At 45.4% G+C, this 21,660-nt stretch overlaps 6 protein-coding genes across 10 annotated transcripts in view; 3 read left to right on the top strand and 3 right to left on the bottom strand.

Annotated features, from left to right (window-relative positions):
- Positions 1 to 1,316: 1,316 nt before the first annotated feature.
- On the top strand, positions 1,317 to 5,255 carry LOC124316029. The gene is made up of 3 exons (XM_046781766.1): positions 1,317 to 1,520; positions 2,934 to 3,608; positions 4,471 to 5,255. Exons 2-3 carry the CDS (start codon positions 2,951 to 2,953, stop codon positions 5,253 to 5,255), a joined length of 1,443 nt encoding a protein of 480 aa, XP_046637722.1. The 5' UTR covers positions 1,317 to 1,520; positions 2,934 to 2,950.
- Positions 5,256 to 5,399: 144 nt separating this feature from the next.
- LOC124315377 (potassium channel subfamily K member 15-like) lies at positions 5,400 to 9,508 on the bottom strand. 4 transcript variants are annotated; one of them, XM_046781021.1, is made up of 10 exons: positions 9,237 to 9,508; positions 8,714 to 9,103; positions 8,473 to 8,611; positions 8,338 to 8,404; positions 8,139 to 8,263; positions 6,908 to 6,951; positions 6,729 to 6,835; positions 6,006 to 6,267; positions 5,762 to 5,886; positions 5,400 to 5,681 (listed from the first exon to the last, which is right to left on the bottom strand). In XM_046781021.1, exons 2-10 carry the CDS (start codon positions 8,858 to 8,860, stop codon positions 5,537 to 5,539), a joined length of 1,161 nt encoding a protein of 386 aa, XP_046636977.1. In that variant the 5' UTR covers positions 8,861 to 9,103; positions 9,237 to 9,508; the 3' UTR covers positions 5,400 to 5,536. The 4 variants fall into 4 exon arrangements, with proteins under 4 accessions (XP_046636977.1, XP_046636975.1, XP_046636978.1 ...); XM_046781019.1 differs by having other exon boundaries at positions 8,714 to 9,344; positions 9,411 to 9,508; XM_046781022.1 differs by having other exon boundaries at positions 9,411 to 9,508.
- A 443-nt stretch (positions 9,509 to 9,951) lies between these two features.
- On the bottom strand, positions 9,952 to 10,766 carry LOC124315676 (transcription elongation factor SPT4-like). Its single transcript, XM_046781495.1, has 4 exons — positions 10,604 to 10,766; positions 10,430 to 10,536; positions 10,305 to 10,360; positions 9,952 to 10,241 (listed from the first exon to the last, which is right to left on the bottom strand). Exons 1-4 carry the CDS (start codon positions 10,670 to 10,672, stop codon positions 10,120 to 10,122), a joined length of 354 nt encoding a protein of 117 aa, XP_046637451.1. The 5' UTR covers positions 10,673 to 10,766; the 3' UTR covers positions 9,952 to 10,119.
- A 24-nt stretch (positions 10,767 to 10,790) lies between these two features.
- LOC124315548 (Meckel syndrome type 1 protein-like) lies at positions 10,791 to 12,084 on the top strand. The gene is made up of 3 exons (XM_046781298.1): positions 10,791 to 11,005; positions 11,107 to 11,483; positions 11,581 to 12,084. The coding sequence occupies exons 1-3, from the start codon at positions 10,846 to 10,848 to the stop codon at positions 11,827 to 11,829; spliced, it is 786 nt and encodes a 261-aa protein (XP_046637254.1). The 5' UTR covers positions 10,791 to 10,845; the 3' UTR covers positions 11,830 to 12,084.
- The window catches only part of LOC124315165 (mediator of RNA polymerase II transcription subunit 15-like), a 28,422-nt gene continuing 18,644 nt past the window's right edge, over positions 11,883 to 21,660 (bottom strand). The window contains exons 1-10 of one of the 2 annotated variants that reach the window (XM_046780633.1): positions 14,799 to 14,919; positions 14,632 to 14,719; positions 14,509 to 14,560; positions 14,362 to 14,448; positions 13,027 to 14,303; positions 12,899 to 12,968; positions 12,741 to 12,796; positions 12,489 to 12,677; positions 12,252 to 12,411; positions 11,883 to 12,182 (exon numbers count right to left, since the gene is read on the bottom strand). In XM_046780633.1, the coding sequence (XP_046636589.1) occupies positions 11,986 to 12,182; positions 12,252 to 12,411; positions 12,489 to 12,677; positions 12,741 to 12,796; positions 12,899 to 12,968; positions 13,027 to 14,303; positions 14,362 to 14,448; positions 14,509 to 14,560; positions 14,632 to 14,719; positions 14,799 to 14,854 (2,232 nt within the window). In that variant the 5' untranslated portion in view covers positions 14,855 to 14,919 and the 3' untranslated portion in view covers positions 11,883 to 11,985. Of the gene's footprint in view, positions 12,183 to 12,251; positions 12,412 to 12,488; positions 12,678 to 12,740; positions 12,797 to 12,898; positions 12,969 to 13,026; positions 14,304 to 14,361; positions 14,449 to 14,508; positions 14,561 to 14,631; positions 14,720 to 14,798; positions 14,920 to 21,660 lie in introns of those variants that run through there. The other variant, XM_046780634.1, reaches the window with a different exon arrangement.
- LOC124315145 (glutamate receptor ionotropic, kainate 2-like) lies at positions 15,649 to 20,430 on the top strand. Its single transcript, XM_046780604.1, has 15 exons — positions 15,649 to 15,923; positions 15,991 to 16,146; positions 16,222 to 16,564; positions 16,638 to 16,779; positions 16,845 to 17,015; positions 17,078 to 17,230; positions 17,301 to 17,522; positions 17,601 to 17,807; positions 18,604 to 18,688; positions 18,750 to 18,888; positions 18,956 to 19,093; positions 19,165 to 19,363; positions 19,433 to 19,685; positions 19,755 to 19,870; positions 19,942 to 20,430. The coding sequence occupies exons 1-15, from the start codon at positions 15,827 to 15,829 to the stop codon at positions 20,212 to 20,214; spliced, it is 2,694 nt and encodes an 897-aa protein (XP_046636560.1). The 5' UTR covers positions 15,649 to 15,826; the 3' UTR covers positions 20,215 to 20,430.

Here is a 21,660-nt window from a genome sequence, read left to right as displayed (position 1 = left end):
ATGGCTTCATTGAACTTGTTCCAGGACGACATCCATAGCGACACACCACACACATGAATGCCCGGCTGTGGCGAAAAATACGCCCCCTCGACAACAACAACAACAGTGTATATTGTTAGTGGTACAAACAATTTACGTTTTGGGGGTTGCCCGTCTGAAAACAGTAGAAATGGGGAGGGGGCGAGTCTTAGCCGAGTGGTAGGGGCCGTTCCTGCGAAAAGGATCGATTTGTTGTGGTTGCCAAGGCAACGCCCAGCCACCCACAATTCGTGTCGTCTAGATGGGATGCAGCAACAACAACAACCGGGAGGGGAGGGTCGGTTATTCTGCAGTTGGAATTGAGCAGCTGCTGGTACTGCACAGTGATGCACACAGGAAATCTATCGGAAGGAATTCACTGATGTATATACACTCACACACACTAGCGGAGCGGAGTAGAGTGAGGAGCCAAGGAGCCGAGGACAAGCTCCTTCTGGATGACTGGGTTTTCCTTTACTGCAGACAACACACTAGAGAACGTTGTTGTTGATGTATGTAAGTGAGTAGAAGGCGATGAATGCCTCCATTTACTTAGACATCAACCAATTTTCTTCCTCACCACTGGCAAACCGGAAGAATGGCCTCAAAGTGGAGTGAAAGAAAATACGTTTTCCCTCCTCCTCGTCCTCCTATTTCAGGATGAAATTGATTTTTTTTCCATTGGTGTGTTGCAATTGAAATAAAAGACATCCGACAATGATTTAGTCAAGTCTGCAAATATTGGGAGCCCATCGCCGGAGCCGAGCAAAGAATCTTTTCAATCAGGAGCGATGATGATGAGAGAGAGCCCCTTGGCTCCTTATTGTAATCTAGATGGAAAGAAAATTGGATGGGTGTGTGAGTGACTGCCAAACGGAAACGCAATCTTCTTCCAGTTCCAAACGGAAGAAGAAGAAGAAGGAAAAAATGCTTTCCTTTCAGTTTTTTTCTTCTTTTTTCGACGGGCTGTAGAGAGTTTGTTGTTTCCTGGGCCATGGATCCTGCGCGCGCGCGCGCACATTTAAGGCTCCGTCAAATCCTGGCCGGGGTAGATATATATATCCAGTTGCATCCGCTGATCGTCCGTCCGTCCGTCCCTCCACCCACACAGAGAGAAACACGCTAGACAAGTTCTCTCCCAACTCGTTAACGGACAACATTCCGGTACCATCGCCCGGACAGTACTGGATACTTGTCCGCCTTCTCCCCCAAGTTGTCCCTTGTGCGGATGTCTACATCCGAAATAAAATAAAATTTCAAAAAGGAAATTTAAAAAAGGGGAAAAATTGAATGTTTTGAGGGAGAAACGGACCAGTTGTTATTTGTGTGTGCTGAATGCAGAGTGGCCGGACGGCGGTCAATTGTTGTGTGTTTTCGGCCCAGCGTTTTCAATGGATTTCTGTGCTGCTCGTGTGCCCCTTTTGTCGGCAATTTCTTGCTCCTCTTTTCTTCTCTTGATGTGAACAGGATCCGACGGCCAAGGAGGAGCGGCAAAACGAAAAGTACGTGACACGCACCACCCACCCACTGATACACACCATTCTTCTTCTTTCTTCTTCCTTCTTCCTGTCTTCTCCACTTCGTGTGTTTTTTATTTATTTTTGAAGCATTTTCTCATTTCCTATGGGTAGGAGGAGGCAGACAGGCAGGCCGGCAGCCATCAGGAGCAGCAGCTACAGTAGCGTTTGGAGAAAAATCAATACCTTTCTAGTGTTTCCATGTGTGTGTGTGTGTGCCGACTCGGTTCATGTCTGTACACAGTGGGGTAGGAGCGGGTGGGGGGGGGGGGGCTCTATCAACTTGACAGTCTATCCGGTTGCCCTTTCCATTTGACTTTTTCCCGATCGGGAAAAACCACACGACAACGGGTGACGCGCAGAGAAAAACGGTAGTGGTGGCGCGTAGGGTCAAGTTGATCCATTAGGATCCGAATTTTTTCTTTTTCTTTTTTTTTCCCGGTTTTCGTGATTCCTTGGGCGGGAGGCGAATTTCCTCCCCCCGTGGCCGTGATAATAAACGTTACGGGCCTAGACTCTCGGCAAAAAGGGTTTATCGGGTTCTTGCCAGAGAGTGTGCGAGAAGAGGAGGGGGAATTCCTCCTGGGAATCTGCTGGAAAAGAAGAAAAAAGAAAAGAGTTAAAATAGACCATTTTCCTGCGTGAATAATCCAGCAGGAAACTATTAGCCGACAAATAAAGATAGATTTCTGGCTATACGCATTTATTAATACAACAGTACAGGAGCTCTCTCTCCTGGAGAATCAAAAGGAGCCCCCCTTGCCAACTACAACTACCCTACTAGTGATATGTGCGAGCTGCAACTCTGCCTGTCTGCCAGGGGTAGTAGTAGTAGTTGAGCTGCTCCCTGTGGCACACTTTTGGATATTATAATACTAATGAGTAGGAGGGACCCAGTAGAGCTGCTGTGTGTGTTATTATCTATCTCTTTGGTGCTGGTTCATTAACTACTTGTCCCTTCCAGCATCCGATTTCACTGGCTCACATCCGACACACAAAGTTCTATCTTAATCAGCATCATACAAGCGTCAGCATATTCATTCCAATTGGCTTGTTGTTTTCCATCCACCTTTTTCTCTTTTCTTTTTTGTGTTATACTCTGGCGGAAGAAAAAGATGCACGGTAATTGGGTGTCTCTCACTCTCTCATCCGCCCAGCATTTCCTATTTAAATTTTCGGATGGGAAGCGAGGAAATCTTGTTAATAACAAGGAGCTAAAAGATAAAGACACGAATATAATTGGATTGAGTCGTCGGATGGTTTTTTGGGTTCCTCCTCCTATATATAGTCATCCGAGCGTGAAAATGTTATTTCCGTCTTTGTCGCTGGAAATTTATGTTGAACATGAAAATAAAACCTCCGGCACACATGACTGAACCTTTCGATGGAATTATGCAGATCTCGCGTCAGGAGCCATGGAGAACAGCGGGGGCAGCAGCTTGAAAAGGCAATTACCTTCCAAGCAAATTCGACGATCCAGCGGTGGCGGTGGAAGGACAGCCGAATGCTCCCGTGGATGGTCGGCCAAACTTTCGCTTATGCTCTTCTTCCTGGCCTACGTCTCGTTGGGCGCCTACGTCTTCATGCTGATTGAGGCGTCGGCGTCGTCGTCGGCTTCCCATCCGTTCCATCAGCACACGCCGCCCACCGAGGAGATCCGGACGGCCTTGAGTGGAACGGGGCTGTCGACCACGTCGGAGCCTACGGCCATCACCACTGATAACGGGGCTGCCGGCGAAGATGTGACGCAAATGAAGGAGCTGATGACCCGTCAAGTGCTCGACAAACTGTGGGACATTACCGAGAATCTCAACATTTTGTACAAGGAGAACTGGACTCGATTGGCTGCCGGCGAGATTTACCGTTTCCACGAGACCATGTATCTCTGGATGAAGAAGGATTGCAGCAACGATCGGCGGAAATCCCAGGAAATGACGGCGGTCGGACAGGCAACAACGGCAGCTACTCCAAGAACTGCTGGAACTGCTGCTGGACACAATCGCCAGACAACTACTGTCAAGTGGAATTACCCAACTGCTTTCCTGTATGCCCTCTCCGTCATCACCACTCTGGGTAAGTGGAGTCTTAAAGGATTATAGACATATTGCAGGAGCCAACAACAATAACAACCTGCAACAAAACAACATTCTATCATTCACATGTGTATACAATAAAGCTCTCTCAGTTCAGGCTCTGCCGTTGCAGACATTGTGCTGGAAATCAGTCGGGATATGACACACACACACACACAAGTAAATAGATAGAGCAGCTACAAATTAATCTTTGGGGGGGAAGTTCCATTGTTGACGTAGACTCAAACACCAGTTCCAAAACTTGAATGTCAGAATAATGCCCAACACATTTACGTAAAAGTTTAGACTGTGAAATATTAGAGCACACAAACTTGAATGATTACTACATATTACCCAGTGAGTCAACGACCAGACGAGAAGATGTTGTGTGTGCAAATATATAACTTTTGAAACAGACTGGCATCAAAAGACGACGACCGAAACTCTTCAAACAAGAAGAAGAAAAAACCCCTCCGGCTTTCATGCGTCTTTTGTTCGTCAGTTAGCGAGATCAGACACACGAGGAACCGAAACTCTATTCAAACATTCAAAGAGTTTGAACAACAAACAGAGAGAAAAGAAAAAGGAAATCGATTTCCTTTTCACGTTTGTATTCATATCATTCAACCGGAAAAAAACGACGACGACTAGTGGTGTTTGAGTTTATACAATATCAACAAATGAAAAGCATCGAGCGGGAAAGAAATGGTTGCCAGATTGTTTGTTATTGTAATTTCCACCCTCGAGTAATCATATGAATATTATTATTACATCTGATATATTCTCCGCAATCATTTGCATAGGCCCCATGATAAAAATGTGCTGACTCGTGTGTCTTTTTGATCTTTTCTTCCTGGTCGCAGGTTCCTGTCCAGTGATTCCCGAATCAAACGAAGGCAAAATCCTGACGATCCTTTTCGCCGCTTTCGGGATCCCGCTGCTCCTGTTTTATCTGACAGTCGTGGGATCGGCCCTGTCCTCCTGCCTCATGTGCTGCCCATTATTGAATTCGCGGAAAACAGGCGGTGGCGGCGGTAGACGTCGGCGGGAGCACGGGTCCACTCACATGTCGGCCGTGCCGGCGGTGGTGATGACGACCCGTCACGACTCGACGTCCTTTAGCCACCAGCACCAGCCGGCCAACGAATTGTTATTCCACCACCACCACCAGCAGCCGATGAAATCGTCGGTGGTCGTCAAAGACGACGAATCGATCGAGGCCAGCACGTCGTCGACGTCGAGCAGCAGCGCAGACTACCGCCGACTCGTCGGCAGGATCCGATCCTTTTGGCCGCCCGTCTTCTGCCTCATCCTGGTCCTCTTGTTTGTGGCTTGCGGCACTTTGCTTTTTAGTTTCCTCATGTCTCTGCCGGCCACCGACGCCCTTTTGCTCAGCTTCATGCTCCTGACGACAACGGGCATCCCCGACGCCCACTCGGCCGTCTGGAGCGGACAATCATCCTGGCCGCTGGTCGCCGTTTCCATTTACATTTTCCTCGCTCTGACGTTGTGCTCCATCTGTTTCAATTTGATCTACGAGTGGCTCCTGGCTCAGTGGACGTCGTCGGCCAGTCTCAATCCGTGCGATCCATCAGCCGAGAGCGACAGCACGCGTCGTCGCTCAAGATCCGGCAGCTTCCGCTCCTGAACAAAATAAAATTCCACCTGCATCAAAAAATGATTTTTAAAATTGTTTCTTTCTTGATTTCTTTGTTGTCCATCTCCTCCTCGTTGTATAAAAATCCATTTCTCCGTGTTTTTTCTCTCGCCCAGTCGTAATATTGCGCCCGCGTGTGTGTCAACAATGTCGTTTTGATATATATATTGCAAGGCGGCACATGTGGAAAGAAACTGTTATGCGACAATACATTTTCAATAACAAGAAAAGATGAAAAACAATATGGACGACGATTGAATTTGGCAGCAGGATCAGGAGGAGGCAGCAGCAGCAGATCTGTCTCTGAGCAAACCCAGCCGGCGTCCGAGTCGTTTGATTTTCATGAAAACCGATTCCTGCATCAAGTTGAAACACATGGCCAGCAGGGCCATGCCCAGTAACAGATACACGGCGCAACTGCAAAAATAATAAAATGAACCAAATTGAAGATTTAAAAAAGATCCTGATTTCAAATTTTCTAGACCCAAAAACTTTACATGATGAGTTTACTGTCGACGGCGTCCTGTGAATGGGCGATCGTCTGACCGGGAACGAAATCCCCGAAGCCGATCGTCAATAAACTGGTGAAACAGAAATAGGATCCGTCCACATAGCCCCAACCCTACGAGTTAGAGAGAGGGAAAAAGATTCAGTTAAAAAATGTTTTAAAATAGAAAAAAAAAAAAAAAAAGTGAAAATCAATAAAATGAGGATCGTTTTTCCTTTTTATTTTTGTGTTACCTCCCACACGCTGAAGAGGATGGCGCCACCAATCACAAAACTGCTCATGACGACCAGACAGCTGGTGACGGAAACTGTTTGCGGATCGTAAGCGGTCGGATCGTCTTCTTCCGCCGGCTCCACCGGAATGACCGAGACGGTGATGGTCGCCGCTGGATCCGTTTTATGTTTCTTCCGCTTCTTGTCTCTCACTGGCTCTTGACTGACCGGAATGGTGGCCACTTCCGGCGTCAACTGACCCCTCCTCCGCCTCCTAGGACATCTAAAAACAAAAAAGAAAAAAAAAAATCCTTCATCAAAAATAGAATCCTTGTGATCGAATCCAGCAAGGGGGGAGGAGTAACACACACAAAACGTCGCATTGACGACATTTTCCATCCAAACAAGCGATGAATAACGTTCAGTCAACAGGCGCATAAACATTAAACAAGCTGTCGCAAGGAGCGCTGAGCCGACGATTGTTAGGAGCCATAAATCTCCTAAATACCAACACAAAAAAAAAGGACGAAACGGGCCACAACACGTCACGCCCACGCTCTCCCGTTAACTTATCCAAACAAATATAGACGGGCAAAAAAGTGTGTGCCGAACGGGCCGGGAGGACAGTCAAAGTAATGTGCCAAACCCATTAGGAGCAGAGGCAACGCCCCCCTGATCGTGCGGGATATTCTCCCGTCCACCCATATGAAATGTCAAAAATCAACAACAACAACAACAACTCACTTGCACATTTTCTTATAAGTGAATTTAAATGATGTCGCCAGGATTTCACCCACGTTGGCCATGTAGAGCAACATGAGCGGGATGCCCACCATGGCGTAAATCACCGTCTATACAAAACACAATCAAAGTTAATTCAACAATTTCGTGTAATTAATTAATTATAAATCAAAATAACTTACGGCGAATTTACCCCCGGCAGTTCTCGGCGTCAAGTTGCCGTAACCTGAAACAACAAAAACAACAACACGTCGGGTGATGAGCAAAGTTAATTATTGGCGTTGTCCAACAACAACAACAACAACAACAGAAATCCCGTCCCGCCATTGACTGGCCTATTTTTTATTGCCGGGACAGGGCACCGCTGCCGCCAGTCCTTAAATAAACTTTCATCCCTGCCCATAACATCTCCTCTCTCAGAGAGACGGGCCAGCAGACACACACGGGCCGGACTGAAAATAGATTTCTCTCCTCTCTCCGGTTTATAAAGGCGACCCAAGAAATAGAAAATGTCGACGATGGTAATTTGATGGAAGAGAGAATCTATGGGAGGGGCTGCTGCTTTTCTGTCTGATCCACGTCGTTGCTGGATGCTGGATCCTGGGCGAGAGAGAAATTCAATCGATGGCCGAGTCAATCCGTAAAAAAAAAGAAATTGCCAATAGATTCTTCCGACTCTGCGAAATAAGAAAGTTGCTCAGACTGTTGGTGGTGACTATCGACTGTGTTTCGCGCTGATCCCGCTGGATTCGGCGCATCCTTTACGTGCGGGGAATGGGGATCTAAACAAGAGTGGAAGAACTGCCAGCCAGCCGCTCATTTTGACAGCATTTTTATATCGTGCAGATCCGGCGAGATAACCATAACACGGATACAACTTTATTTCCAGTTTCTGCTGAGCAAAGTTTGTTGCCCGTCTTTTCTCTCTGGCCGCCGCCCCCGCCGCCGTCTGTACACACTGAGACGGACGAACGGACAAAAGTTGATAAACGAACGGGGGGTAAAAAAGAAAAGGCTCTTGATGGGCGTTTCCACTTGACGCCCGAGACGGAACTCCTTTGGCCGCGCGGCAATCAGCGTCGAAAAATGTTGCACAGACACAAACTTTTTATCTTTTCACATGTCATTTATCCGCCGGCGGTGGCCTGACAAACTTGGCGACGCTCCCAATCACCCAACTTAACAAAATCAACTTTGATTCCAAATGACTCTCCTTCATTCAACTCGTTAGGCACCCCATTCACTCCGCTGGCGCTCAATTTATTTATTTTCTGCTGCTGGACATTGTTTTCGCAGAAATAATAAACGAGGCCCCGTTTGTTTGCCCGGCAGAAAAAGTTAAGCGACGACATGACAAGAAAATGTGTTCCATGATCTTATAATAAAAAGAAAAAAAGGGGTTGACGTTGTTACCGATGGTCGTGTAAATGGTGATGCAATACATCAAAGCCGCCGGAATGGTCCAGCGCATCAACAAGGGATTCTCGTCGGTGCCGTCGTAACCGCGCCGGATGTGACGCACCATTTGCGCTTGATACCTTTATTTTCCCCCATAATTTAAAAAGTAAAGTTACGTAAATCAAAAAGTTTTTGTTAAGGATTTTGTTATTACTCGAAAACGGTGCGATTGACGTCCTGTCGCCATTGGTCGTAATTCAGGACATTGAGATGATGGGTAACTGTCAAACCAAAATAGAAAATTAATGGAAAAATTCCTTTTTTGATGGCCGAAAGACAAGGGATTTACTGTTCCACAAGTAGTCGACGCAGGATCGACGGCGAGTAATGACTTGCTGTGTCAGTGGATGCTGGGCTTCCGCCTCCAGGGCGATGAACATGAAGGCGCCGACGATTGTATAACCGACAATAAGTCCACAAACTCCAATCTAATCATCTCCAACAAATCACGCCGATTATCATTATTACATTCTACCCTGCCATCGACCCCCCACAAAAAATAGGTAATAACTGGATAATTAAATTTGTACTTGAGTGAAGAAGAAGGCGGTGATCTTTCGGCAGCAGTCTTTCAATTTGTTCTTGAGAACCATGGCCGATCGGAGCCGTCGGTTCCTCCGGTGGCGGAGTTCGGCCCGCTGGCGATCCATGGCCATTTTGACGTACGTCGAATGCATGGCGGCGGTGGAGTCCGATGGATCGGCAGCCAAACATCAATAATCCTCACCACAAAAATCAATAGGAAACGCACAGACACGACGACACAAATCATCCGTCGAATTTAATTTTACAATTTGTCGGTGGCAGCGATGAATTCCCAAACTCGACGCAAATCACCCGAGCCATTCACCGTTTGATTTTCTGATTGGATCCGCCGTCGTCGCTCGGCGGTTCACGCTCCCACCGTACACCAAACAGGACTGACGGAGGAATCAAATACAGCAGAAAAAATACCTCGTGAAAGTGAAGTAGGAGCCAGTGAGGAGGGGCGGGATAAAGAAGAAAAAAAAAAAGAAGGGGGCCCCCTTTCTCGGGTTGGGAGTTTAATTTTACTTTCGACGTCGCATCAAAGTATTTGGCAGCCGCTCACGTTGCTTAGCGTGCCGACGTCCAAACGGGTGGGGGGAAAAACCTTGACTCGATTGGCTACCTACACCCTCCCTTGGCGCAACCCGTTGTCTTTTGGTTGGTTAGTTTCTCTCGGGTTTTGATGTTTTTATTAGTTACCAATTCTTGTTCTTCCTTTTTTTTCTTTTATCGACGACGAGGGAAGGGCCGCCGGTGGGAGGAATTCTGCAACCGAAGGATAGGGACGCCAACGACGACGTGCCACACACTCTAAAGGTGCACCCTTATTGACGCATTTATCACACTTCATCAAGTCGCATGTCTGCGGTTTTTGGACGACCATTCGACCGTGACTCCTGCTGGGCCGGGAACCTGAGGAATGAGACAAAAATCGTCAGACAACAAGGCGAGCAGCACCGATTCAACAGAAATCTCAGCCTCGGTGTTTTGTTTTAGAATCATAAAAGCAGTTTAAATATTTGTCGATAACTTTGGTCATGCCTCAATGCCACGACTCTCGAGCTTTGGCGCATGCCCAGAATTAACATACATCAGATAAAGGGGGGGAATTCACCAATCAAAGATATGCAATCTGCTCATCCAGGGACCTGTTGAAAGATTCTACTTACATAAAGAGGAAGTCATGGAGGATGCAACACGACGTTTCGTTTGCCCTCGTTCCAAGGAGACCACGCACACCTGCCAAGCAATTTCAGCTGTATTTTTCTCAAACAATGCCTTGCTGATGTACAGGAATCCAATTATTGGAACACACAAAGTTGATCATTGGAAAACAAATTTGTTTTTTTTTTGTTATCAAAATAAGATGGGAGTTAAGATAAGTGGGAAAGAAAAGAAAGATTCAGAATTATTGACGCTGGCTGGTGTCTCGGGATCTGTAGGGGATGCCTCTTGATTTCAGTTCCCTGATGAAGGTGTCGGGCAGACGTCCAGAAACAGAAATGGCGTATACGCCCTTGACTTTTCGATCTGAATAGTTTGCAACAGTTAACATGTTTGGCATAAATGATAAAATCATTCAATAGTACTCACTGATTCTCTGCCACTTTGCCACCCAACTATCTTCCGGGCTCATCAGGGCAACCATCCTGGGAATGAAAAAAATCTCTCATCAATTGTAATTGTCGTACGTAAATCAACTGTTTAATTCAACACACCCATCAAAGTTGTTACTGGTACAGTCATAAATGTTGTCCTTGTTGTTCTTCATTCGAAGAAACTCGTCGCAATTGTCACAGCCATCGAATTCAAATTGCTCAAACGTCTGCAACATCAAAACAAAGGCCATTTTAGTGCAACAGTTTTTATGTAGACGAAAAGTTCATCATTACCTTGACGAGGGAGCACACAAGACATGCCCTGATGTTACGAACATCTTTAGGAACGATTTCGACAGACATTGTGTTACTTTAAAAGAGAAAATGCAAATGAATTCGACACTCGAAAGTCGAAAAGAACTTTTGTCTGCCAATAATTAGCATATAAGCCTGTGGTTGCAGCGTTGCCAATTTGTTGCCATAACAACCACTGGAATCAAAACAAATCGCTCTTTTAACCACAGTTGTTTTTAGAAATGAGTTCGACCAAAGTTATTAGAGAACCCAACAACATTTTTGCCGAAAATATCAAACCAGATCGCATACGGCACGTAGTGAATGTGACCATAGAGACCGCCAAAGAATTCCATAATTGCAACCATTTGTACGTCCGTTATGTCGTCGATGCACCTGCAGGTAGTAAACTCCCAAATTCTCTTCCGATGACATTTCCCACATACATACACGATTCATTCATTCCAGAAAATCCCAAACTGTTTTTTCTCGTCTATTATTAGATTGGATATTAGCTGAACCTAAAAACCTACACGGTGTCACCCATCAATCGCGAGCTGGAAATGATTCCAGCAACCACTTTGGACACCACTTCACGCTCGATGTGTCAAAATCTTGGCAGCACTCGTCGTCTTCGGAGACTCCTGATCTCATTCCAACTCCTTTACTGCTCCTGGAAGTTTACGACGTCAACATGTGGAATAGACAGAAATCCGTGGGTTATGGATTCACGCACGTCCCGCTGACTCCCGGCTCCTACTCGATTGCAATTCCAACTTGGCGGCCTTACATAACAGAGACCAGCCTTCAACTTCGAGAGTATTTCTTGGGCTTGGCTCCACAAATTGAAAACATCAAGTACGCCGGAATCCCTAACGATGTAAAATAACTTCCCGTTTACTTGATCATTGCAGTTAGTTAGTTGGTTCAATTAGATCTGTTTCGTTTGATGTCATATAATTAACTTTATCTGACAGAACCATAATAATGAGTCGCCGTCGGTCCTGGGACGCTTTCCATTCGGCACAGAGACGTCGGGCTCGGTCCAGGTACGCTTTGATACGATGATTCAGAGAGGCAGGAATGTGCTGGAACAGGAGCAGATCCGCGCATCCATCAACCTGCACAGGCCGTCGGCAACAAGCACCGCCGTCGAACAAGTGATTCAAACCTACCACCGGGCCAAGCAAAGATTAAAAGCTGCCCACGACGCACTTCTCGGATGACAATATAAATTTTTTCGGGCAACAACTGGGCGACGGGCCAACAAAGAGGAGAAGAAGGTGGCGGATTTGTATTGTGTCCAAAAATGATACACGAACGTTGAAAATTGTCTCCCGTTGAAGATGGCCAAATAAACTGCGTGAAATATTAGCGACGCCTCACACTCCTAAAGCGACGGTTAGGGCGCTAATGTCCCTATTACTTGCATTGTCGTTGCTGCTGTTGGAAGGTTTGCAGGCGTGGCGGAGGGCCATCTCCCAACAATTCAAAATTTGGCTGACGGTGAAGCGATGCGGCATGTGACGCAATCGATCGCTCAAACCCTGCAGCACGGTCCGGGTGAAGCCACTGACATCTACATTAAAATAAAAATGAACAAATGCCACACGAGAAGCAACAACAACAACAACTTCTTCACGGTTACCGTAGTCGGGTTGGCGACTGTCGCAAAAAGGAGCCGTTCTGGGGTAGTCACGAGGCACAACTATGCGCAGAGATGGAACCGAAGGCAAATACTTGTCTTCCAGTCGACAAATCAGGTGTAAATCTTGCGAGCCAAACAAATGCAATTGGTCCAAATCAACCTGCAAGTGGTTAATAATAGCAATCCAGTCACAATGGTGCAATTGTATTGCTACTGTCGAAATTCTTGGGGGCAGACCTTGAAACGAGGGTAGAGATTGGCCACTTCTCTCTCGATCGTGTACATCAATTCATCAGCCTTGTCATCGTCGGCGGAATCAAGGCGTTTCTTGGGCGCCGCCGGCGCTGCGATGTCGCAACCTATTAAGGAATTGACAGCAGGAGCGAATGTTCGCTGGAGGGTATGATTGATGTAGGGGGATCGAGCCTATTAAGAAATAAAATTCATCTTTAATTGAGTTGTACATGCGAGTGCATTTCGAGTCTATACCTGGTTGGCAATCGCGTCCAACAGCGAGAGAAGCGGAGTGGCAGCAGGTGGATTGTCTTTGGTGGTGGAATCGTTATTTGTAGTTAATTGAGAGATTTGGAAAGTTAAAATGATCGAGTTAACGTTTAATTAAAATAATATTTATTAAAATTACTTACTCACTGGTACGGCCACACCCAAACTTGGTACGGAAGCCACCGAAGGAGGTGCCACACTTCCGGATTCACTCTACGAAAAAAAGGATTTTAAAAATATGTTTAGAAATCAGAAATTGTGAATAATTTACCTTTTTGAAATCCATTTTCTCTAGAACGGCCTCGCATTTCAGTAGCGTATCCATCGGCATCCTTTTCGACGGGTTGGAGAGGATATCCAGCATGATTTTCATTTTGCTCAACTTCTCGGAATCCACATCGCCGATACGGCCGATGAGGCACGTCAGCGGCTCGATGAAACGACTCAACTGTCTCACCTTCTCCAAATACATTTGCTCCTCGGTTCCACCTCCACCGGAGCCCATCATTCCACCTCCCGCTCCAGTCATTCCCATTCCACCCATTCCGGCACCTTGGGGAGTGTGCAACATGCCTCCGCCTCCTGGAGTCGGAACATTCATCATGTTTGGCGATGGTGGAGGTAACAAACTGCTTAAACTTCTTTGTTGTTGCTGTTGTTGTTGGCCGCCCATTCGGGCTGCTGCAGCCGGTGAGGAGACCAACTGGACGTTACCAGGTGAATGGACATAGGCCGGAGATGGGGCACTCATGTGACTGGTCATACCCGATGACATGGGCTGTTGCTGCTGTTGTTGCTGCTGCATTGACTGCTGTTGTTGTTGAGCAGGGGACGGCACTCCAGGGCCGCCAACAAACTGTTGTGGCGTCGTTGGATTTTGAATCATTTCGGCCTGTTGCTTCCGTTGCTGCTGTATCAACATCTGCTGGTTGAGAATTTGTTGCTGTTGTTGAGCCTGAGCCTGGACCTGTTGTTGCTGCTGAGGGGTCATTTTGGCCGTAGCCGTAACGCCAGTAGGACCAGCAAATCTAGGCCGGGGCATTCCACCACCCATTGGACCCATAGCTTGTTGCTGTTGATTCTGATTCAACTGGCTGATGAGGGCCGAACTTGGGTTGTTTACCACATTTCCTTGGGGTTGTTGTTGTTGCTGTTGGTTGGGGGCACCCAGTTGCTGCATCAAAGGATTGCCAATGTTCATGTTGGGGTTGTTGTTGGGATTGAACTGGTTCATCTGCTGTTGTTGATTCAATTGTTGTTGCTGCTGGTTGACACCCATTTGATTCATTTGCTGCTGGTTCATTTGTTGTTGGTTCATTTGCTGTTGTTGGTTTAGCTGTTGTTGATTCATGGCCATCTGATTCATTTGTTGGTGCTGTTGCTGATTCATTTGCTGCTGCTGTTGATTTGGGGCCATTTGATTCATCTGCTGCTGCTGATTGGGGGCCATTTGATTCATTTGCTGCTGTTGATCCATTCCACCCATGTTCTGCATCATTTGTGGTCTCACATTCATGTGATTCATCATCTGAGGTTGTGAGATATTGCCTATTTTTTTAAATAATTGTTACAAATTGTTTTCAACATTCAGTTACAAATCACACACCTTGCTGTTGAGGATTGTTCGGTTGGACATTGCCCTGGGGTCCAGCTACTCCAACTCCAGTACCACCTTGAGCTCGAGCCTTTGCACCTTGAAAGAATCAACCTGTAAATTAATTTTTTTATTCTATGCTAAAAACTGTAGTCTTACTCAATTCTTTTATGTGTATCAGCAGACGAGCAAGATAATTCAGATAATCTTCCTACAAGGGGAAAACGTTATCATTGTTTTACAATTTAGTGACTCACACTTGTGACAGATTAAAATATTTACTTTGTTATTGGCCCTCTGGAAAAAGTGAGTTTCCATTTCACTCGCTGTCTTTGTCGTGGGATTCCCAGATTGCCGAATGGCTTCTTCACTGCAGAAGAAAAAAAAAACACGTTATTACCAAATAGAAGATGTATTTCTATTTTTCGGTTTTTAAACAATATCTTTACATTCTGGCAGCAACATTTTGACGAAATCCGGGACTTTTCCAATCATCTGAAGCCATTATTTATGTGTTTGCTGAAAACGACGATTGCTCAACTTGCAGACTCAAACTCAAACAAACTTGTCGTAGACGTAAAGGTTTACTCATTTGCGCAGCAGGGGGCACCACCATAACATGAGTCTTTGAGTCATTGTGGCGGTCATTTCGAAAACTCATATTAAACTTAAACCCAACCCAAATAAAATAAAATAACATATCCGAATTTTTAATTCCCATCGATTGGCTATCAATTAATTCTTGTGGTTGATAGAAAAGGCTTCGGTGGGTTAGTGGCTCAATAAATCAAACAGTTTCTCTGTTTTTATCTCGACACTGGCTGCCAAATTCACCAACAAATATGAATTACGATAATTTTAACTGATTTCGCAATTGCTTTCACCAACTTCTTCTAAAGAAGTTATTACGTGAGTTTTCAGCTGGCACCACTCTTGATGAAAGGATCCCACGAACCAAGACAATTCCTTGTCTTTAAAGAAAAGGCTCGTTTCCCGGTAAGCGATGAAAGGGCTCTTTGACTGGCCAACGCTTCACTTTGATTCGATTGAAGTGGGAACAGAGCTGGTCAACAAAAGTTTGGACGAGCGGACCATAACGAACATACAGGGAGATTCGTCCCGTACCTATATTACTCCAGTTGAAGCTTAATTATTATCACATAGTATTAAAAATGAACAGCAAAAGAATCAGAGCGTACACGTCAATAAGGAATGGGCCCGCCCATTGAAATTCATGAAAGAAAAAGTCACAGAGCTGTGATGAGACTGTGAGGCCCAGTTTTATTATTAGAATTTGGCGGTGGTGGGGGGAGTTAAGCGCTAAGGAAGAGGAGCTCTCCCAAAAGTCTTAAATTAGTTTAGAACTTTGCATTCATCCACACGGTTGCGCCTGCCGCGCGTCTTCTTGTCTAGTCCGTTCACTCTACACGCCTTGACTCAACGCCGTGCTTGCAAATGCTCAATCCTCTCGACAACAATGGCGTCTTCTATTCATTCGTGTTTACTTGTCGCCATCATAATATTGACATTGGCATCTAAAACGACATTGGCTCTGCCGGAAGTGATTCGAATTGGTGAGTCGACAAATGTTTAGAGTCTACAACAAATTCCAATTAAATTGACTATAATGTCCCAAATCAGGAGGATTGTTTGATAGCTCCGATCCTATGCCAGAATCCGCCTTCCGGCAGGCACTGGATCGCATCAACGAAAATGGCCGATTTCTACCCAAATCGAATTTGGTTTCTTTAAGTGAACGTCTACCGCCCAACGATTCCCATTTCGCCTCGAGAAGAGGTACCAATCTTAACACGATTATGTTTATTTGATTGTGTTATTCAAATTTAAATTTTGATCCCAAATTTCTTGCAGTGTGTCAAATGCTCCGCAACGGATTGGCGGCTGTTCTTGGCCCATCGTCGTCGTCGACTTCGTCTCACATCCAGTCCATTTGCGATGCCTTGGAAATTCCACACGTCAACACGGGCTGTCAATCGAGACTCCGCCGGACCCACTACGCCATCAATTTGCATCCGCACCCAACGGCTTTAGGGCAGGCGTACGTGGACGTCATCCGCACCTGGGAATGGACCGCCTTCACCATTCTCTACGAGGAGGAGGAAGCCATGGTGAGACTCCAGCACTTGCTCAAAGTCTCAACCACTTCCGGCTACAAAATCAACGTGCGGAAATTGCCTCAAACGGATAATTACCGGTAAGTCCTCTATTTAAAATAATGCTTTCAACGTATAATGATAAGGAATTAAATCTGGACGTGATGGAAACAGGCCACTTTTGAAAGAAATCGATGGCAAAGGAGAACGACAAATTGTGCTGGACTGTTCGGCCGAAACCTTGGCCGTCGTTTTGAAACAGGCCCAGCAAGTCGGTCTGATCACATCTTCCTATTCCTTCTTCATCACATCTTTGGTATTTTTATTCAATCACCCCGGTAACTTAATCAAGATGAATCTCATGACATGAATGAATAACAGGATCTGCACACACTGGACTTGGAGGATTACAAGTACAGCGGTACTAACATCACCGGACTGCGATTGGTCGATCTCAACAAGATCAAAGCCGCTAATTTGACGAAGGCGTACAGCAGTACCAGTCGCTATTACAATCCCGCTGTCATGAACCCAAACGCAACTACTTTTACCGTACTGTATAGATTGAATTGGAGGAAACGTCTAAATTTCCTAATCATCCATTTATGAATTAGACGGAAACGGCGTTGACTTACGATGCGGTGCACATGATCGCCAAAGCGCTGGGCGAATTGGATCGCAGTCAGGACGTTCGTGTCAAACCGTTGAATTGCGACGGCACCGACACTTGGATTCACGGCAACAGTCTCATCAATTACATGACCCTGGTAATATTAAAAAGTGTAATAAATAACTGAATAAAATAAAACAAGACTCTATAAATCATGTCCATGGCAGGTGGAAATGGAAGGTCTGACGGGCTTCATCAAATTTGACACGCAAGGCTATCGGACCTTCTTTCATCTGAACATTTTGGAATTGACGCCGGAAGGATTGACGTCCGTCAGCTCGTGGAATCCCATCGACGGCGCCAACATCACCCGGCCCACCACGACGGAGGCCACGCCCCTTTTGGCCGATAGTCTCGTCAATAAAACGCTGATTGTTTCGTCCAAACTGGTACGGGGCTAATCGAATGATGATCTACCACCGGATGATTGAAATTTGATATTGACCTCGTCTATTATATCATTACAGAGCGACCCTTATTTCATGTTGAAAGAATCGTCCAAGATGTTGGCGGGCAACGACCGGTTCGAGGGATTCGTGGTGGACGTCATCGACGAAGTGTCGAAACTCTTGGGGTTCAAGTACACGCTGCAGATCGTGGCCGATTCCAACTACGGATCACTCAATCCGGAAACGGGAGAATGGAACGGAGTCATCCGCGAATTACAGGATGAGGTTCTTTTTCTTTTTCTTTGAAAAATATTCAAGTCTCAATCAATTTCCAATTGCTACTATAGATTACTAATAATAAGATAGAAAAGCAAGCTTATCAGCTCGCCGCGAAGGGATAGTCGTAAGCCAGTTGAAAACTGTCTTAAATGACAAATTCAGGACCTATTGTTTAGTCGAACTTATTCAAAATTAACACTTTTCTTCACAGACTTTTTGGTATTAAAACGGGATTTTTCTGTCACAGTTCAATATCCTTGCAAGTTATTTACGTTTAGTTTGCTCAACTCACATTTTCCAATTTTTACACACAAAGTTCAATAATTGAATTTAAAAATAACCATCTTTTAGTCAAATAACTGTAAAACATAAATGCAAATCTGGTTGTTGCGTCATGGTTGGGACATTACAGATTGCGTCATCACGGCGATGCTATGGACATCTGGTGGTGATTTATTTTGACCTAAAATGAAAAAGTTGTAGTCGCCACCGCCAGATGTCACTAGTCGTAAAACAATTATTTTAGCAATTTTTCATTAATTACGGGAGAACTAATTAAGTAAATGAAATTATTTTTGTTCTAGTCGCACCGCATATTTGTTGTCTAATTTTTAAGACCAAAAAGTCCGAAATCTGTCGTAAAACACACGAGCTATGGAGCGTTAAATACACACAGACAAAGTGACATGGTATTTTTTTTTCTGCGTATGCGATTATTAGCTTCGCCCTTCGGGCTCGCAAATAATAAGGCACCTCCTTGATTGCTGATTTGATGGTTACAATATTCCGATTGTCTATATAGAAAGCGGATTTGGGCATCGCCGATTTGAGCATCACCTACGACCGGGAGCAGGCCGTCGACTTTTCCCTGCCCTTTATGGATACCGGTAATATCATATTCTCAAATTGAATTCCAAAATCAGACATCTAATTCAATCGTAACGACAGGCATCAGCATTTTGTACAAGAAGCCGCAGAAGCAGCCGCCCAGTTTGTTCTCTTTCATGTCACCGTTCTCCGTCGAGGTCTGGATTTACATGTGCGCCGCTTACGTCGGCATTTCCCTGTCGCTGTTCATTCTGGCCAGGTAATAATAAATCAACATTTGATAGTATAGTGATGGCATAGATTTCATTCCTTCGGCTCGACATTAGGCTGACGCCACTCGAGTGGGTCAATCCTCACCCGTGCGATCCCAATCCAAAGGAATTGGAGAACAATTTCAATTTCCTCAACAGCACCTGGTTCACCATCGGCTCGCTCATGCAGCAAGGCTGCGATTTAGCCCCAAAGTAATCAAGTCATTTTAAAATTAATCAGATCCATGTTTATCCTATTGATTGAATTTTTGTAATTTTTAAAGAGCCACATCGACTCGAATGGTGGCCGGCATTTGGTGGTTCTTTACCATGATCATCATTTCTTCGTACACGGCCAACTTGGCCGCTTTTCTCACCATCGAACGGGTCGAGTCGCCCATCTCGTCCGTCGACGATTTGGCCAAACAGACGAAAATCAAATACGGACTGGTCGGATCCGGAACAACCGGAGCCTTCTTCAGGGTCATCCTTTTATTTATTAATTATTAGATAACAAGGCCAATCGATTTTAATACATTTTTTTAAAAAAAGGCCGCCAAAATCGCCAACTACCAGCGCATGTGGCAGTTTATGGAAGCCATCAATCGCTCGTCGACGCCCAGCAATCCCGGCCCGTTCACCAAGGACAACATGGAAGGCGTCAAACGCGTGCAGAACTCCAAGGGTCTCTACGCTTTCCTGATGGAATCGTCGACCATCGAATTCTTCACAGAGAGGATCTGCGATTTGACCCAAGTCGGCGGCATGATCGACTCCAAAGGCTACGGAATAGCCATGAAAACAGGTCTATAGACATTACCCAATCTTATAACATGACATCATCCTAATTTGCCTATTCCAACGGATGTAATAGGATCGCCGTACAGGGCGGCCATCAGTCAGGCCATCCTCAAACTCCAGGAAACCAATCGGCTCCTGATCCTCAAGAGTCGATGGTGGAAGGAAAAACGAGGAGGCGGGGCTTGCAAAGTGAGTCTTAATTATACAATTCAAATGATGTTGTCAATTTAATCAAATGACAAATTGGAATAATAAAAAAGGACGAAGGTGGCGGGAGCTCGGCGGCCAGCGAACTGGGATTGGCCAACGTCGGCGGAGTCTTTGTGGTCCTGGTGGGCGGCCTCCTGATTGCCGCCTTCATCAGTTTGTGCGAATTCGCCTGGGAGGCTCGTCAAGTCGTGAACGAGCAAGGCGGAAGCTTCTGGAAGGGAATGCTGCGCGAATTCCGATCCGCCATCCGCACGACCGGCAACAGCAAGCCCATCAAACGCCGTTACGGCTCTTCCGTTCCTCGCAGCGAGTCGAAACTTTGAATTGCCGAAATTTCGTCAATTCTTTATTTCATCTAATTAATTAATATGTCGAGATTGGATTTTGATTATTCGCATGCTGGGCGGATGTGTGGAATGTTCGCTTATTATAAATTTGCTAACGCACATTCTTTCGGTAGTTTTCTAATCGTGTATTTGAATTATTAACTTTGTGTGAAATGAAATAAATTAAACCAAGAAAAAGTGTTTCAAATTTTTAGACGCCCAGTGACTCGCCATTGTGCAGGTTGTAGAGATGAAGGGGTAGCAGCGGCCATCTCTTTTGGCAGAGACTATCCTGGACTCTTTTGATGGACCCCAGCATCTTGGAGTATTGCGCAGGAGTAAGCGGGATCCTTATACGTGAAAATCAATAAGACTTTTTCCGTCTCAAATTAAAATGATCAAGTTAATGGAGTATATTACCTGGGTTTCACGGAACGCTTGCGGTCAGTCCGTTTCTTATGTTTAAGGGTGCAGCGCATCCGCTCAGGATCGACAGGATCGGTCAAGTTGACGGCCCGTAAAAGCCGATTCAGTTCGGCCTGTCGGTGTCTTGCAGGAGCAGTTCGTAGAAGATGACGGTCCCGTTTCGGATGTTATGTATCCAGCGGATCGCATGCTCCGCCCATTCTTTGGACACGTATTGAAAGTGATCCTCCCACTCTGGACCAGTCAAAAGATCTGGCGAAACTGTTCCTTTTTGATCGTTGCCACTCCACAGGAAGTGGACAAAGGTGAACAAAGCGTCGAATGGATTCCGGATGAGGAGGATTCCACGGTTTTCGTACGGTCCCGCCGTTCCCACGAATGGATAAGTCTCCGGGTATCCGTGATCTTTAATCAGGATCGTGCAACCACAATCTGTGTCTGCTTGGTTGCCACGATGATTTCCTTTCACATTTACAAATTATTATTAGTCGATTCTATACATTCCGATTTTATTATAAAGGAAAAATCCTACCTTCTAAAATGTTGGGTTCGCCTGGCCCGTAGACCAGTGTTGGCGGTACTGCGGTAATTTTTTTTTTAAAATGCGGTAGCGGTAACGGTAGCGGTAAAAGTACCGCGGTATTACCGCGGTAGCGGTACAATTTGCGTTACATGAAAAAAAATAAATGCCTGAATCCTTTTATTATTACGTTCTACTCTACAATTTGCTATTTACTTTAAGAAAGAACATTTTCTCAAAGTTGGCATCATTTTTACTTATCAATCAGTTATTTCTTATTTGTAAAATCAATCTTACCTTCTCATTTTCCAAGTGAAGTCAGACACGACACGACAGAGCTAATTTGAAAATTCACAATCAGTCTAACTGACATCCTGTCTGTGAGTGACTGGAGTGACGAAGAAAACTAGATCGTCTGTAAAAAACGCCACCTAAAAGCTTCGAATCTTGGCCGCTAGATGGCGATTTTTAAGAAAAAACTACCGCTACCGCAAGCT

The sequence above is a fragment of the Daphnia pulicaria genome, chromosome 11 (genome assembly GCF_021234035.1).
Source record: "Daphnia pulicaria isolate SC F1-1A chromosome 11, SC_F0-13Bv2, whole genome shotgun sequence".
Lineage (NCBI taxonomy): Eukaryota > Metazoa > Arthropoda > Branchiopoda > Diplostraca > Daphniidae > Daphnia > Daphnia pulicaria.
The sequence above is the reverse complement of the archived record's forward strand: the minus strand, read 5'-3'. Positions and strand labels throughout refer to the sequence as shown.

Bases quoted from the DNA above. Each gene is read 5' to 3' on its own strand.
- LOC124316029 (XM_046781766.1), top strand. From the start codon at position 2,951: ATGGAGAACAGCGGGGGCAGCAGCTTGAAAAGGCAATTACCTTCCAAG. The intron at 3,609-4,470 runs GTAAGTGGAGTC...TCCTGGTCGCAG, and splicing joins CTCCGTCATCACCACTCTGG to GTTCCTGTCCAGTGATTCCC.
- LOC124315676 (XM_046781495.1), bottom strand. From the start codon at position 10,672: ATGTCTGTCGAAATCGTTCCTAAAGATGTTCGTAACATCAGGGCATGT. The intron at 10,537-10,603 runs GTAATGATGAAC...TTGATGTTGCAG, and splicing joins TTGTGTGCTCCCTCGTCAAG to ACGTTTGAGCAATTTGAATT. The intron at 10,242-10,304 runs GTGAGTACTATT...CAAACTATTCAG, and splicing joins GGCAAAGTGGCAGAGAATCA to ATCGAAAAGTCAAGGGCGTA.
- LOC124315548 (XM_046781298.1), top strand. From the start codon at position 10,846: ATGAGTTCGACCAAAGTTATTAGAGAACCCAACAACATTTTTGCCGAA. The intron at 11,006-11,106 runs GTAGTAAACTCC...GTCTATTATTAG, and splicing joins TGTCGTCGATGCACCTGCAG to ATTGGATATTAGCTGAACCT. The intron at 11,484-11,580 runs GTAAAATAACTT...TTTATCTGACAG, and splicing joins ACGCCGGAATCCCTAACGAT to AACCATAATAATGAGTCGCC.
- LOC124315145 (XM_046780604.1), top strand. From the start codon at position 15,827: ATGGCGTCTTCTATTCATTCGTGTTTACTTGTCGCCATCATAATATTG. The intron at 17,016-17,077 runs GTACTGTATAGA...TTTATGAATTAG, and splicing joins CAAACGCAACTACTTTTACC to ACGGAAACGGCGTTGACTTA. The intron at 19,686-19,754 runs GTCTATAGACAT...CGGATGTAATAG, and splicing joins CGGAATAGCCATGAAAACAG to GATCGCCGTACAGGGCGGCC.
- LOC124315377 (XM_046781021.1), bottom strand. From the start codon at position 8,860: ATGCATTCGACGTACGTCAAAATGGCCATGGATCGCCAGCGGGCCGAA. The intron at 8,405-8,472 runs GTAAATCCCTTG...TTGGTTTGACAG, and splicing joins CGTCGACTACTTGTGGAACA to TTACCCATCATCTCAATGTC. The intron at 8,264-8,337 runs GTAATAACAAAA...GGGAAAATAAAG, and splicing joins GTCAATCGCACCGTTTTCGA to GTATCAAGCGCAAATGGTGC.